Source organism: Trypanosoma equiperdum (genome assembly GCF_001457755.1).
Source record: "Trypanosoma equiperdum strain OVI genome assembly, contig: ctg_63, whole genome shotgun sequence".
Taxonomy (NCBI): Eukaryota; Euglenozoa; class Kinetoplastea; order Trypanosomatida; family Trypanosomatidae; genus Trypanosoma; species Trypanosoma equiperdum.
Window position 1 is genome coordinate 20912 of NW_027124576.1, and position 13708 is coordinate 34619.

Consider the following 13708-nt stretch of genomic DNA (forward strand, 5'->3'; position numbering starts at 1 on the left):
TTCACCATTTGGATTCCTAACGTCTCTATCGTTTCCCCCATGTTCATCATCTTGTGTGAGAACCACACTTCGCTCACTGCGTAAACAAAGTGAGCAACCCAAGAGCAGTGACCGTTTCTTGCCAATGATCGGAGTGTACGTTGCAGATTTTAGTCCTTTCACTAAAGTGTTTACTTTTAAAACGCGGTACCCAAACGATGAACGCGCAGAGAGTGGGGGATGCCACATAGTGGAATATAGAAGTATGCTGATGCATGGTTGCAGCTCCAGCGAAAAGAGTAGACTGAAAGCACAGGTGGAGGTTTGCTCTGACGGATTGATAGTGATGCGTTACAGAGAGGTGCCGAAGTGTGGTCCTGTTTCTGTGGGCATTGCATTGTCTGCAAGAGAGCAAAACTTTACATTTATCGACTCAGACCTTGAGGATATTGTTGCCATACGTTACAGCCCCGTCCACGACAACTGCAGTAAGTTCAGTACTAACCGAAGTTGCAATGATATGCACGGAAGGTGTAAGTGGCATGAGACTACGGACGAATGCGTGGATGAATCAGTCGCAAAAAGTAGATCTCCCCGCCGGACGCGCAGTGAATCAATACCAGCATCTAATGAATACTACGATCTAAAAGTCTCGCGCAGTTCCCGCAATGTAGACTACGACGACCTCCAGAAGCACTTCAAATTGCTTACAGTGGGAAAAGTTGTTGGACTTGACCTAGGGTTTAGTTTCCCATTCTTTGCTAGGGATCAGCCGAATCTCCGCACGAATAGGGTGTACATACACTCATCTGGTGTAATTTCACTTTTTTCTGAGAAGCAAAACTGCAAGCCAGTCCGAAACATGTGCCCTAATGGAGATTACAGCTTTGCCATTATGCCGTTTGTCACACCGCAGACTTGGGCGAGTAGAACGTCGGTTGAATACAGTCCACTTGGAAAACGGGTAAAGGGGGATCCATTCTGTAATGATTCCCACTGTCTGGAGGGAATTGCCATTCGTGTATCAAGCCGGACGTACGACTTGTCCCTTCACAAATATCAACATATTGTATACCTTGACCAAAGTGGCGCCATCGAGTTTCGATACAGTGAAGGTATTGAAACCTTTTTAGTGTTGACTGGTAAGGAGTTTTCTGCTGTTCCGCCACCATACATTGGAATATCTCGGTCCGGTATAAATGATAAAAACACCATTATTGTTCCTCCATCCCTTATAGGTGAGGACAAGCAGGTTCGTTTTGACACCTCACAGAGCTGCAGCCACTGTGGAGCCAATGGACGATGCGTCTCTCCAACAGGGGAATGTGAATGTTTTGAAGGGCATATTGGGAAGTTCTGTGAGGAGTGCTCTCCAGGCCATTACGGTCCGAGTTGTATTAAATGCCGGAAGTGCGAGAACGGAGGGACTTGTGACGACGGTAGAAAAGGATCTGGGGGGTGCAAATGCATGGGAATGTTCAGTGGAGAGAATTGCACCACGAAGTGCGCCAATTCGTTTGACTGCAGTAATTGCAACCTCCATGGGGGGTACTGCGAATGCGGCACTTGCCATTGCTATGGAACGAATGGCTGGAGTGGAGAAAACTGCAGCGTTTTTCAAGACCCCTGCCAGCGACTGTCGTTTGGGGGTTGTAAGGTGTGCCTAAACGACACGGCCAACGAATGTGCCTTCTGCAGCGATTGGATGTGTTATTCGAAGCGCTTGAAAGGGACAATGAATGAATACCATTGCCCCGGTAATATATTCGATGAGGACCCGTCACTTTGCTTACCCCTGCCGCAGCCGGATGCGCCAATGAAGGAAAACGGCATTGCTATACCTCTTGGTCTTTCATTGTGCGCTCTTTTTTTGGCCTGCGTTACGTTGATTCTACTCCGATTTGTCCTTTTGACGAGGGGAATCGTTAACTTTCTTGATGTGGGTGCTGCGGGAGGTGCCCCAAGTCATGTTCCCGCACGCCGCGAGAGAGAAGTGGTACAATTTACGTTCATACCGCGTGCAGCAGCGGAAGGAAAGAAGTATGTACTTGGGATTCCGCTGAAGCAGATACCATTGCAAAAACTATACAATTATCAGGAGGCTCAGAGAGAACGACAGAACCAAAGTCAAGATAGTCCCTTTACTTTTACTCACTCATCTGACCGTGAGTGATAAAGTTTCCCGTGTCTCTATTGTGCAATGAATCCTCGCAATGCTTCACGGCATGATTTGTGGGAGTCTCAGCCGAAATGTTGCGACCTGTGAGTGGCCCCCGTAATCTGCGGTTTTCTGTTCAACGGGAGTGTAACTAATCCCAACGTTGTGTGGTTTTATTTATTTTTTACATCTCTTTTTAACCCTCCGCTGCTTTCTGCAGAAGATGCACTCGGGACTCGTTTAGTTTGGTCTAACCACCTTTCTTTCTCTTTTTTACTTTGTTCCCCTTTACTTACTTTTGTTTGATTGTATCGGCTACAGATGGTGACACCTCCTCTCAATGTATTTAGCGGGAGTGCGGTGCTACCTTCTTTTTGATGATGACTGGTACTTACACACATGGTAGCTGGCCATAGGCTTGTTGTTAGGGTGTAATTTCCATGACGAGCGGCTATTGTTAAATTCACCTTCCTGTCCATTTTTTTTCTCATCAATTCACTCAACTGTTGGCTTTCTTTCCTTTTTGCAAAATCCGTTGTGTGTACAGACTCACTCCCACACTTCTTATGTTCTTTCCCTTTTTCTTTCCTTATTTTCTCTTATTTTCCCTTGTTATCTTTTGCATTTTAAGTTATCGAAATGAATATTCTGTGGCTTACTTGTATCGTTGTAGTTGCAACAAATGTTGCTTCTGGTCGTGCTGCTATAGTGGGATATGAGACTGAGATTGTGCGTGCAGGTGATGTTAGCAAAGGTTCGTACCATTGGGCAAAATACATCGAAGGAACCGGACCGAATACCCGTCGCATATCTTCCTTTCGTGATGGAATTGTACACCATGAGGAACTCGGCTTCATGTCACCATTTTTTAGCAGTGATAACATAAGTTGGCATGTGACTACTCCCTTCAGTGAATGACATTGACGGCACGGGCTGATAAAGGTAATTTGACGTAATCTATGTAATATGAGGAGGGCATCTATACATATGTGGTTCCGTTTCAGGAAGGAGGGAAGATGAGGGGAGGGGGCGCTATGTTTGCTGATATATAATTGTTTTGTTGATAACTTTCCTTATGTCATTGTTTTTTTTTTCTCATGTTGAGAGTAGTATTTGTTTTTTTTTTGTTTTTAAATATATTTATTACTTTTGTAACCTTGTCAAGTGTAGTTGGGCCGACCCATTGGTGCGATGCGTCGTCACCGCGTGGCGGTGGTTTCGGACTTTTTCTACCCGGGGTTTGGTGGTGTGGAGGTGCACATTTATAGTTTGGGGCAGTGTCTTATGCGTAGGGGCCACAAGGTTATTGTCATTACTAGGGCTTACGGTGACACATGTGGTGTGCGGTATTTGACGAATGGAATGAAGGTGTATTATTTACCTCTGATGGCTGTTAAGCTTCCTGCGGGATCTGTTACGCTTCCAACCATGTATTTGACTTTCGCAACAATGCGGTCTATATTCATCCGAGAGCGCATTACAGTTGTTCACGGGCACCAAAACACGTCGAACCTCTGCCATGAGGCACTATTTCATGCCGGTACGCTGGGTCTTAAAACGTGTTTTACCGACCACTCGCTGTTTGGTTTTGCGGACGTGTCATCGATTCACATCAACAAAGTGTGCGAGTGGAGTTTGCGCAACGTTGACCAGGTTATTTGTGTGAGTAACACCTCGAGAGAAAACACGGTGCTACGGGCGAAAATCGATCCGCAACGTGTCAGCGTTATACCAAACGCGACTGATTGTTCCTTTTTTACACCGCCGGATGATATGAAGTACAAATCATGGGCGTCGAAGGTTGAGAATGAGGGGCTAACGATTGTTGTGATTGGTCGCTTAGTTTACCGTAAGGGTTCTGACCTTTTTGTGGATGTGATTCCTGAAATATGCAAACGGCATCCGAACATAAGGTGGATTGTTGGGGGTGATGGTCCCCGTAGGTCGCAGTTTCAACAGATGATTGAACGGCATGACTTGATGGATCGTGTGAAGATGTTAGGTTCGCTACCTCACTCTGGGGTGCGTAATGTGCTGATACAGGGGCAAATATTTCTGAATTGCAGCTTAACTGAAGCTTTTTGTATCGCACTGATTGAGGCCGCATCATGTGGTTTGTTATGTGTTTCCACTCGTGTTGGTGGTGTGCCTGAAGTCCTGCCTCCCAACATGCTCTTGCTTGCGGAACCCGATCCATCTTCCATCATTACAACACTGGAGGAAGCTATTGCCAGTGTTCCATATATTTCTCCGTGGGAGCTGCACGACAATGTGAGGAGGTTCTATAGGTGGGATTGGGTTGCAGAGCGTACAGAGAGAGTGTATGATAAGATTATGTGCACCAAATCACCGTCTCTGTATGAAAGACTAATGAACTATGCATCGGTGGGCTGCGTGTACGGTGTCATTTGTTGGTTGTTGTGTATTGGTGACTGGTTGATGCTAACTTTTCTGGAGTTTTGGTTTCCGTCGGAGTTGATTGATATTGCACCAGATTTTCCACTGGAGTTGTACTCTCGTAACCGGGAGAAGCTTCAAGTTGTGGGAAGCCCATCCTGAGGGTATGGGCGGGGTCCTCTCTACCGCGATCCTTTTTGTTTTCGCCCTTCTCTCTCTCTCTCTGTCATTGTTTCGCGTTGAACCTTAAAGGGTGGGGGAAATAAAAAAAAAAGAAAATATTACCGCAACTCTTTTTTCTTTTTGGGTAGTTTTTCTTTCCCTCTCATCCATCCCCATTTTGTTCTGTTTTGGCGTGTCCTTTGCAATAACTCCAATGCCCTTGCGCGCCGTTACGTCTGATATTATAATAATGATAATGATTAACCCTCCTCCTTTCTACCTTTTTTTTTATTTTTCACTGTTGCTCATTCCTACGGGGCCGTCTCGGAGACTCTAGCATTATCCGTCCCCTCCTTTTGAGTCTCTCTTTCTTTCTTTCTCTCTTTGTCTGTGTCTGTCTTTGTGTGTTTGTATCTGCTCGCTTTCATTCTTTCTCGCCCTGAAGCGGCGCTGAACCAAATGCAACCATGAAGCACATGCCATTCAGAGAGATTGCGCAATTGTGCTGTCGTCTGCAGTCGAGTCAAGGCAACGACACCCGCATTCAAAGTGCCGTAATTGATTCAATTCGCTCACAGGTGCTGGATGGTAGCACGCTTCCGCTAGTTATGCAGCGGCTGGTGAAGGACGGAAACTGGAAACTTGCGTTATGTGTTATTAAAAGCCATCACTTAGACAAGGCTGGAATTAGGCGAGATCATAATATTTGGCCCATTATGGAGCGTGCAGCACCCTGCGATGAGAGCCGCAGTGCAATGCGGAAGGCACTCATAACTTTGTTTGCCTCGACATGTTGTTTTCACAGGCGGAGCTAATGTGGTGGGTTGCACCGTTTGGAGTTAACGGGACTACGTGTGATAGATGCTGCACATGCATCACAATTTCCCTGTTGACGTTTGTCTCATCACTCTTTTTTTTTCCTACTAAAGCTGCTGCTATGTTTACGGTCGTATAGTGTTGTTTTCCTACTTGTACGACATACGCATACAGATACACACATATGTTTATATATATATATATATATTTGTTTATTTATTGAATATCAGTTACAAAATTCTGATTCTTCTCCCCCCATTTTATTTTTTTAGGTTTGTGCCACTGGGAGGAGACGGTGCTGACTTCGTTCGTCTGTGCGAGGTGCTGGTGTCATATATACTTGAGTTTATTTTGTCTTTTGGCAAACACCGTTGTTTACCTTGCAGTACCCTGAGCATTACTGCGTCAAGTAAAGGCCCGGCTCGCACTTAAACACAGCTCGTGTGTGCGTGTGTGCGTGAGAGGAAAGAGTGAGGGGAGGAACAGAAAGGCGAAAAGGGTTGTATAGTGCAGCAAGCCACAACATAAGAATCCAGCGAATGACTGATTCACCTGATCTCTCTCGCCCACCTGTGCCACCCGATTACCTTCAGAGCGACTTACTCTTTCAACTGCTCGACTGCTGTCAAACTCAAGGCAGTCCCCATGGCATAGTTTCAACTGTTAAACACGAGGATGTCCCAATCGTGCGTATTTACGGCGTGACCAAGGAGGGTCACAGTGTTCTTGTACACTGCTACAACTTTGAACCCCATCTGTGGATTCGTGCCCCCAATCGGTGGCTTGACGTACACTCGAAAACGTTCGTGCAAGAGTTAAACGCTAGTTTGGACCCGCTAACTCACGTGTCCAACACAGTGGTGCGCATCGAGAGGCACAAGCGCAGGAGCCTCATGTATTACAATCCGGATGGTGAATGTGATTACCTTAAGGTTATTGTTCAGCTCCCACAGCACATTCCAAGGTTGCGCACGCTTCTTTCCTCTGGCGTGATGTGTGTCGGTGCGTGGGAAGGGCTACGTGCGTTTCCGACATTTGAAAGCAACGTCATTTTCCCGTTGCGCTTTATGGTAGATGGCAATATTGGAGGTTGCAACTGGATTACTGTCCCAGCGGGCCAGTTTCACCTGTTCAGCCCACGTACTTCGACTTGTCAGATTGAGGTCTGTTGTTCTCATGAAGTGCTGCAGAGTCACGAAGCGGTTGGAGATTACCTTTTAATTGCTCCCTTCAGGATCCTTTCTATTGATATTGAATGTGAGGGGAGAAAAGGCCTCTTTCCTGAGGCTGAGAGGGACCCTGTTATTCAAATCGCTAATCACTGCGTCAATTACGGCAAGGAGGAGGATGCTCTTACGCGAACTATCTTCACGCTCAAGAGTTGTGGAGCTATTGCCGGTGCTAATGTGTGCTCGTTTGAGACTGAAGAAGAGATGCTCGTGCAATGGGCTCGCTTCGTCAAGAGAATTGACCCCGATTTTCTCACTGGCTATAACATATGCAATTTCGATTTCCCGTATCTTCTTTCCCGTGGAATCACGCTGAAGGTGAATGACAGCTTTTTCTACTGGGGGAGGCAACTCAACGAGCGGACAGTGCATCGTGAAAAGAAGTTCCTCTCACGACAACTGGGGAATCGTGAATATACGGAATTGACGATGGAGGGCCGTGTTGTCATGGACGTGATGGCTGTCATACAGCGTGACTATAAGCTGCGCGCCTACTCTCTCAATGCTGTCTCGCAACACTTCCTGGGGGAGCAGAAGGAGGACGTTCACCACTCCATCATTTCGGATCTTCAGCAGGGAAATGATGAGACACGGCGGCGCCTGGCAGTGTATTGCCTAAAAGATGCCTATTTACCGGTTAAGCTTTTAGAACGACTGATGGTTGTGGTAAATAATGTGGAGATGGCCCGTGTGACGGGTGTACCGATTGGTTGGCTACTGGAACGCGGTCAACAAATTAAGGTTTTCTCCATGTTGTTGCGTAAGGCGCGGGCAAGAAATTTTGTGGTCCCCACGGTGGAAACTACAGGAGCTGAACAGCGTCGTTACGAAGGCGCTACCGTCATCGAGCCTAAGAAGGGGCACTACATTGAGCCAATTGTTACATTGGACTTTGCCTCACTCTACCCTTCCATCATCATTGCTCACAACTTGTGTTACTCAACGCTGCTTCCTGGGCATGAGGTGAACAATTACGAGTCAGGGATGAAGGAAGACACCCCCACGGAACACAAGTTTATCCGGAAGGAGGTTTTCCCCGGTGTGTTGCCCGAAGTCCTGCGGGATCTGCTTGCCGCTCGAAGGCAGGCCCGAGCGCTAATGAAGGATGTTTCGCAGGACTCTCTTGAATACAAGGTTCTTAACGGCCGTCAGCTGGCGCTGAAGGTGAGCGCTAATTCTGTCTACGGATTCACTGGCGCCCAGGTGGGTAGGTTGCCGTGTTTAGAGTTGAGTGCGACTGTGACGAGCTACGGGCGAAGGATGATTGAGGAGACAAAGCAGTTCGTAGAGAAGAAATACGTGGGAGCGGAGGTGATTTATGGTGATACTGACTCTGTTATGATTCGATGCGTTATAAATGCCGATGAAAGTGACACCAATAAATTGCAACAGGCGATGGATTTTGGAAAGGAAGCTGCGGAGGCTGTGTCCAGCACCTTTCCGGACCCCATCAGGTTGGAATTCGAAAAAGTGTACTACCCTTTCTTACTAATGAATAAGAAGCGCTACGCTGGGTTGCTATGGACCAACACCGTGCGGTACGACAAGTTGGATGCAAAGGGAATAGAGACCGTTCGTCGGGACAGTTGCCCGCTTGTCGCCAGCGTCATCTCCGGAGTGCTTAACCGAATGCTGATTCAGCGCTCCGTAGAGAGTGCGGTGGAGTTTGTGAAGGGAACGATTCGCGATCTCCTACATAACCGACTCGACATCTCGCAGCTGGTCATCACGAAGTCTTTCTCCAAGTCTGAGTCCGAGTACGCTGGAGCACAGGCCCATATTGCCCTGGTGGAGCGCATGCGAAGGCGAGACCCCGCTTCTGCCCCGAACGTTGGTGACCGCGTGGCGTATGTGATTGTCCGCGCCGCCAAGGGGGCCAAGGCGTATGAGCGCAGTGAGGATCCCATATACGTGCTGGAAAACAACATTCCTATCGATACGCAGCATTACCTTGAGCACCAACTCGGGCCTCCGCTCCTTCGTGTTTTTGAGGGTGTTCTTCAGGACCCGAGCGTGTTGACGAAGGGAGATCACACGCGGTACGTTTCTGTTTCGGCTCCGAACAGGAACGCAGGGGGGCTGATGAAGTTTGTGAAGTTTCAACTCCAGTGCATTTCTTGTCGTTCTGTAATACAGGAAGGGGCCCTGTGCGATGCGTGCAGCGTTATGGGTCCCGACATTTATGGGAAGATTGTAGCGAAGCGCAATCACTACGAGGCTGTTTATTCACAGGTATGGACACAGTGCCAACAATGTCAGGGATCACTGAATCAAGAGGTAATTTGCACGAGTAGAGATTGCCCCGTGTTTTACCTGAGGAAGAAAGTTCAGAAAGATGTGCATGAGCAGCAAACACTCCTGGATCGCTTCGGTGTAGTGGACGATTGGTGACAATTTCATTCGAGTGCTTTTCCATTTATACCCCTTCACCGCATATGAATATATATATATGTATATATATATATATATATATATATATGCGTGTATGCGCGTGTATGTGTGTGGGTTCGTCACCTTCAGCTCCGCTCAGTTTTACCACTTTGTCTCTGTTTGGTCTGTTGATGTTGGACCACGATAGAAAAGTACCAGTGCTGTTGGGCCACCTTCCATTTATTTATTTTTTTCCTTTCTCCTTCGACACTTTACAACATCCTCTTAATCGGGGAGCTTGCATGCTTGTGTGTGCGCGCGCGCCGACCATCAAAGTATGCGTTTACTGACATAAATGAGGGCGCAGGTGAGAGAAGGGCGGTGTGCAATCGTGTGCTGCGTCCATCCGCTGGTGGAATATATATTCATATATATAAGGTTGCATGCCGGTACAACAGCAAGGGGAAATGGCGGGCCTATGACTGCTCTAATTTTTTTCCCGGTAGTTGCTGTGAAGTAACCCTCTCTCCCTCCCTCTCTTTTTCTTTCTCTCTTCCCGCGTTTTCCTTCATTTCTACATTCGTCCTTCCTTCACCATTATGTAGGGTTGCCTTACTCCCACTTCGAGTGGTTTGACTCTACCTTGCCTGTTAGTATTTCTTTTTTCCCCTCTACTCTTTACGCAGTTTCATAGAACCAGATAAGGTAACGATGGAGGCACCAGCAGGACGCAGCATACGGCAACGGCAGGACTTACAGACGACGAGCAGCGTGGACCGCCACGTCAAGGATCTCTCAGCCATCGAGTTATACGAGCAAATATTACTCGGTTGCATCCGGGCTGGGGATGACCCCAACGCTGCCGTTAAAATAGAGCACTTTGAGGGTTATGTGGAACCAACGTTTGATCTGCTGCACGGTGCACATGTAGTGGCACACCAGCGCCAGCGGTTAAGCGACATTTACCACGAGCGGGAGCACATAATCGGTACCCTCCGCGCCTCCCCGGAGCATCAACAGCGGAATGCCTTTGATCGACTGCTGTTGGAAACGGAGTACTGGACGGGCCTTCGCGAATGGAACGAAACCACGCGAAGTGGCAGCGGAGACACAACTCGGGGACGACTGCGACGGCGGCTTGAGGCGACTGTTGGAGGGAAGGGGGGGAGTGAGGGAATGGAATCTGAGATGTTACACCTGACCGAGTCGCCGTCATATATCCGCGGTAAACTACGGCCGTACCAAATTGAGGGTGTAAATTGGTTGCTGGGTCTGTATTCCCGTTGCATCAATGGCATCCTGGCGGATGAGATGGGCTTAGGAAAAACTCTGCAAACCATCTCCACGCTAGCGTATCTTAAGTTCAGCCATGGTCTCCCGGGACCCCATCTGGTGGTATGCCCCAAATCTGTTATGGGCAATTGGTATCGTGAGGTTCGGCAGTGGTGCCCAGCCCTCTCCGTGTTGAAGTTCCACTGCTCATCCAACATACGTCCTCAGCTCGTCCGCGCACATTTGATGCCGTGTGGAAATATCAAATATGACATTATTGTAACTACCTTTGAGATGGTCTTGGAGGAGCACGGAGCTTTCAGGAAGATACCTTGGCAGTACCTTATCGTCGATGAGGCTCACAAACTGAAAAATGAAGAAGGCAGAGCCCACGTTACGTTGGGATCGATTAATGCTAATTATCGACTCATCATCACGGGTACACCTCTGCAGAATAACCTGAAGGAACTGTGGGCCCTTCTACACTTTCTTACTCCCCGTCTTTTTGATGATTCGAAGTCCTTTGACAGCTGGTTTGACACGGCAAGTGGCCAGGAGGACAGTGAGGCGCTAAGTAACATGCACCAGATACTCGCCCCACTCATGATCCGCCGACTGAAGTCAGAGGTGAGCACTGGCATTCCACCAAAGAAGGAGATCTACGTGTCGTGCAGATTATCCAAAGTTCAGAGGCGGTGGTATATGCAAGGTTTAGCCAAGGATGCGGAGGGGCTCAACAAAGGCAGCGGAGGAAGCTCTGCTTTTCTGACGAATACACTGATGAGTTTGCGTAAAGTTATCAATCACCCGTATATGATGGATGGGGGGGAGGAAGGCCCTCCCTTCATCACAGACGAGCGAATTGTGAAGTACAGTGGTAAAATGCTGTTGCTGGACAAACTGCTACACCGACTACGGCGCGACGAAAAGGAGGGGCACAAAGTTCTGATTTTTTCTCAATTTACTTCCATGCTGGACATACTGGAGGATTATTGCTCGATGCGTGGCTTTAAGGTCTGCCGTATCGATGGTAGTACAAGTGGTTATGACCGCGATTCTCAGATGGCTGCTTTTAACGCACCCAAAAGCGATTACTTTATATTTTTGCTCTCTACCCGCGCGGGAGGTCTCGGTATCAACCTGCAGGCTGCGAATAATGTCATAATATACGATTCAGATTGGAATCCGCAGATGGATTTGCAAGCACAGGATCGAGCACATCGCATTGGCCAGAAGCGCGTTGTGCGCGTGTACCGTTTTGTCACAGATGGTACCGTGGAGGAGAGGATATACCACCGGGCACTGAAGAAACTCTATCTTGATGCAATGGTAGTGCAACAGGGTCGGGCTAGCGGGGGCGGAAATGGAAACAATTTGTCACGGGAGGAATTGCTCTCCATGATTAAGTTTGGTGCTGAGGAGATATTCAAGGCAAAGGATGAGGACATCACGGAGGCTGACATTGATTGCCTCTTCGACGATGATAGAAAGTCACGGGAACTCAACGATGCGGTCCGTCAGCAGGTTCAAATGTCTCTTGCGAGCTTTAAGTTGGGTGCTGACGAGACCAATATCTACGATTTCGAGGGTGTAAGCTTCCGCGAGGGCGTAGAGTCGCGTCTGCTTCATATTACCCTTTCCGATCCCGTTTCACAAGACGAACTCCACAAACAGTGTTCGCAGTTTGGTGATGTGATTAAGGTTGTTCTCCACACGAATCTCAAAGAGGCACTTGCATCCTTCCGCACTACAGCTGGGGCCATGGATGCGAAGGATGGCTTACCGTACAAGTGCGAGTTCGCTTCAAAGGAAGCGCGGAGGGTGGTACCCAAAGAGATAATTACGGAATACTACAACACTGAGGAAAAACTTGGCCGTGGTCACCGACAACGGGAACCGGTGCAGTTTTATACGGAAGAGGAGGTGGAGACAATTCAAAAGCAGAAGAAGGGACCACCACTAAAACTTCCGCGCGCCCCCCAGTTCAAGTCTCATCAGCTGTTTAACATGAAGCGTTTACTGGAGCTTCATGCTACTGAAGTTTCCCTAATGGTACGAAACTGGGAGCGCGGGATTAACGGCACCGGAAATGGTACGAGCGGAACTGGCAATGGCGGTGCGGATGAGAACACAGATCACGTGAAGGACGCTGGTAATGAGGTGGTGGGAGCTGAAGAAAAGCGGAACAAAGATGAAGGTAATAACGAAACAACGAAGGTGGAGGAACGTGATGATGTGAAGGAGACTTCAAAACAAGAGGGAAATGGTGAGGTAGAGACTGGAGTGGAGGAAGAAACTTTAACTGCTGTGGAGCGTGAGGAGAGGGAACGGTTAATGAAGGAGGGTTTCCCCGACTGGACTATCAACGAGTACCGTACACTTGTCGGCGTCATCACTAGTGGCAGCGTCGACATTAGCGACTACCCAGCCATCACAGCAGCGGTTAATGCTCGCCGTTGTAACAAAACTGTGGAGGAAGTACGAAAGTATCTTACTGCGTTACTTGAAAGGGGCAGCCAATACATTAAGAACTTTGCGCGTGTAGAGGAGAGGATACAGCGTATGCAGGAAAGGCGGAAGGCGCAGGAGGATGAGTTGCGAGCCGCAAAATGGAAAGTGGAAAGTTATGAAGATCCCGAGACTCAACTCACATTTAAGGGCCGCTGCAACGACGACTTCGACCGCAAGTTATTTCTTATGGCGTACGACGTCGGATTCGCTCGGCAAAACTGGGAAACATTTATACGACGAATGCCTGAGAGCCGCTTTGATGTTTGGTTGCAATCGAGGGATAGCGGCTATTGTGAACGCCGGTTGAGAGGATTAAAGGCTGCCGTAAAGAGGGAATGGCAACCTCCAAATGATGAAGACACTGAGGTGGTGGGGCGTCGCAGGAGGCTGGAGCGGAAGTTTCCGGAATAATCATATTGAAGGGGGATCCTTTTTTCTTTTTTGTGAAGGATTCAAAGGGGACGTGTGTGAGCAAAGGGTATTGGTTATGGTGCGAGCGATATAGGCTATCAACGAGTACCCATGACCATATCTTTCTTTAATTTTTCAATGCGTTGACATTTTTCCTTCTTTTTCTTTTCAGATTTTCTTTCGTTTCTTCTTCTTCAGGAAGGAAAAACGAAACAAAACAAAACAAAAATCACGTGGTACCGTGAAGTCTGCACTTATACCGTGCCTCTCAATCGAGTGAGGGAGGGGTTCTGATGCGCTAAATAGACGCGGACTAATTTTTTAAATTTTATGCGAGCATCCATCTGGTTCCTTTAACCTTCCTTTCGTATAAATAAGCAATATATATATATATATATATATA

At 47.9% G+C, this 13708-nt stretch overlaps 5 protein-coding genes and 1 pseudogene across 6 annotated transcripts; all 6 read left to right on the top strand.

Moving 5' to 3' along the window:
* Position 1: 1 nt before the first annotated feature.
* On the top strand, positions 2-2152 carry TEOVI_000299200:pseudogene (annotated as a pseudogene). The gene has a single exon. A coding segment is annotated over exon 1 (2151 nt).
* A 624-nt stretch (positions 2153-2776) lies between these two features.
* On the top strand, positions 2777-3055 carry TEOVI_000299300 (uncharacterized protein; the record flags this gene model as incomplete). The annotated part of the gene is made up of 1 exon (XM_067225982.1): positions 2777-3055. One exon carries the CDS (start codon positions 2777-2779, stop codon positions 3053-3055), a length of 279 nt encoding a protein of 92 aa, XP_067082083.1.
* A 273-nt stretch (positions 3056-3328) lies between these two features.
* On the top strand, positions 3329-4696 carry TEOVI_000299400 (N-acetylglucosaminyl-phosphatidylinositol biosynthetic protein, putative; the record flags this gene model as incomplete). Its single annotated transcript, XM_067225983.1, has 1 exon — positions 3329-4696. One exon carries the CDS (start codon positions 3329-3331, stop codon positions 4694-4696), a length of 1368 nt encoding a protein of 455 aa, XP_067082084.1.
* A 467-nt stretch (positions 4697-5163) lies between these two features.
* On the top strand, positions 5164-5511 carry TEOVI_000299500 (uncharacterized protein; the record flags this gene model as incomplete). The annotated part of the gene is made up of 1 exon (XM_067225984.1): positions 5164-5511. One exon carries the CDS (start codon positions 5164-5166, stop codon positions 5509-5511), a length of 348 nt encoding a protein of 115 aa, XP_067082085.1.
* A 540-nt stretch (positions 5512-6051) lies between these two features.
* On the top strand, positions 6052-9132 carry TEOVI_000299600 (DNA polymerase delta catalytic subunit, putative; the record flags this gene model as incomplete). Its single annotated transcript, XM_067225985.1, has 1 exon — positions 6052-9132. The coding sequence occupies one exon, from the start codon at positions 6052-6054 to the stop codon at positions 9130-9132; it is 3081 nt and encodes a 1026-aa protein (XP_067082086.1).
* A 690-nt stretch (positions 9133-9822) lies between these two features.
* Positions 9823-13305, top strand: TEOVI_000299700 (transcription silencer; the record flags this gene model as incomplete). Its single annotated transcript, XM_067225986.1, has 1 exon — positions 9823-13305. The coding sequence occupies one exon, from the start codon at positions 9823-9825 to the stop codon at positions 13303-13305; it is 3483 nt and encodes a 1160-aa protein (XP_067082087.1).
* Positions 13306-13708: the final 403 nt, after the last annotated feature.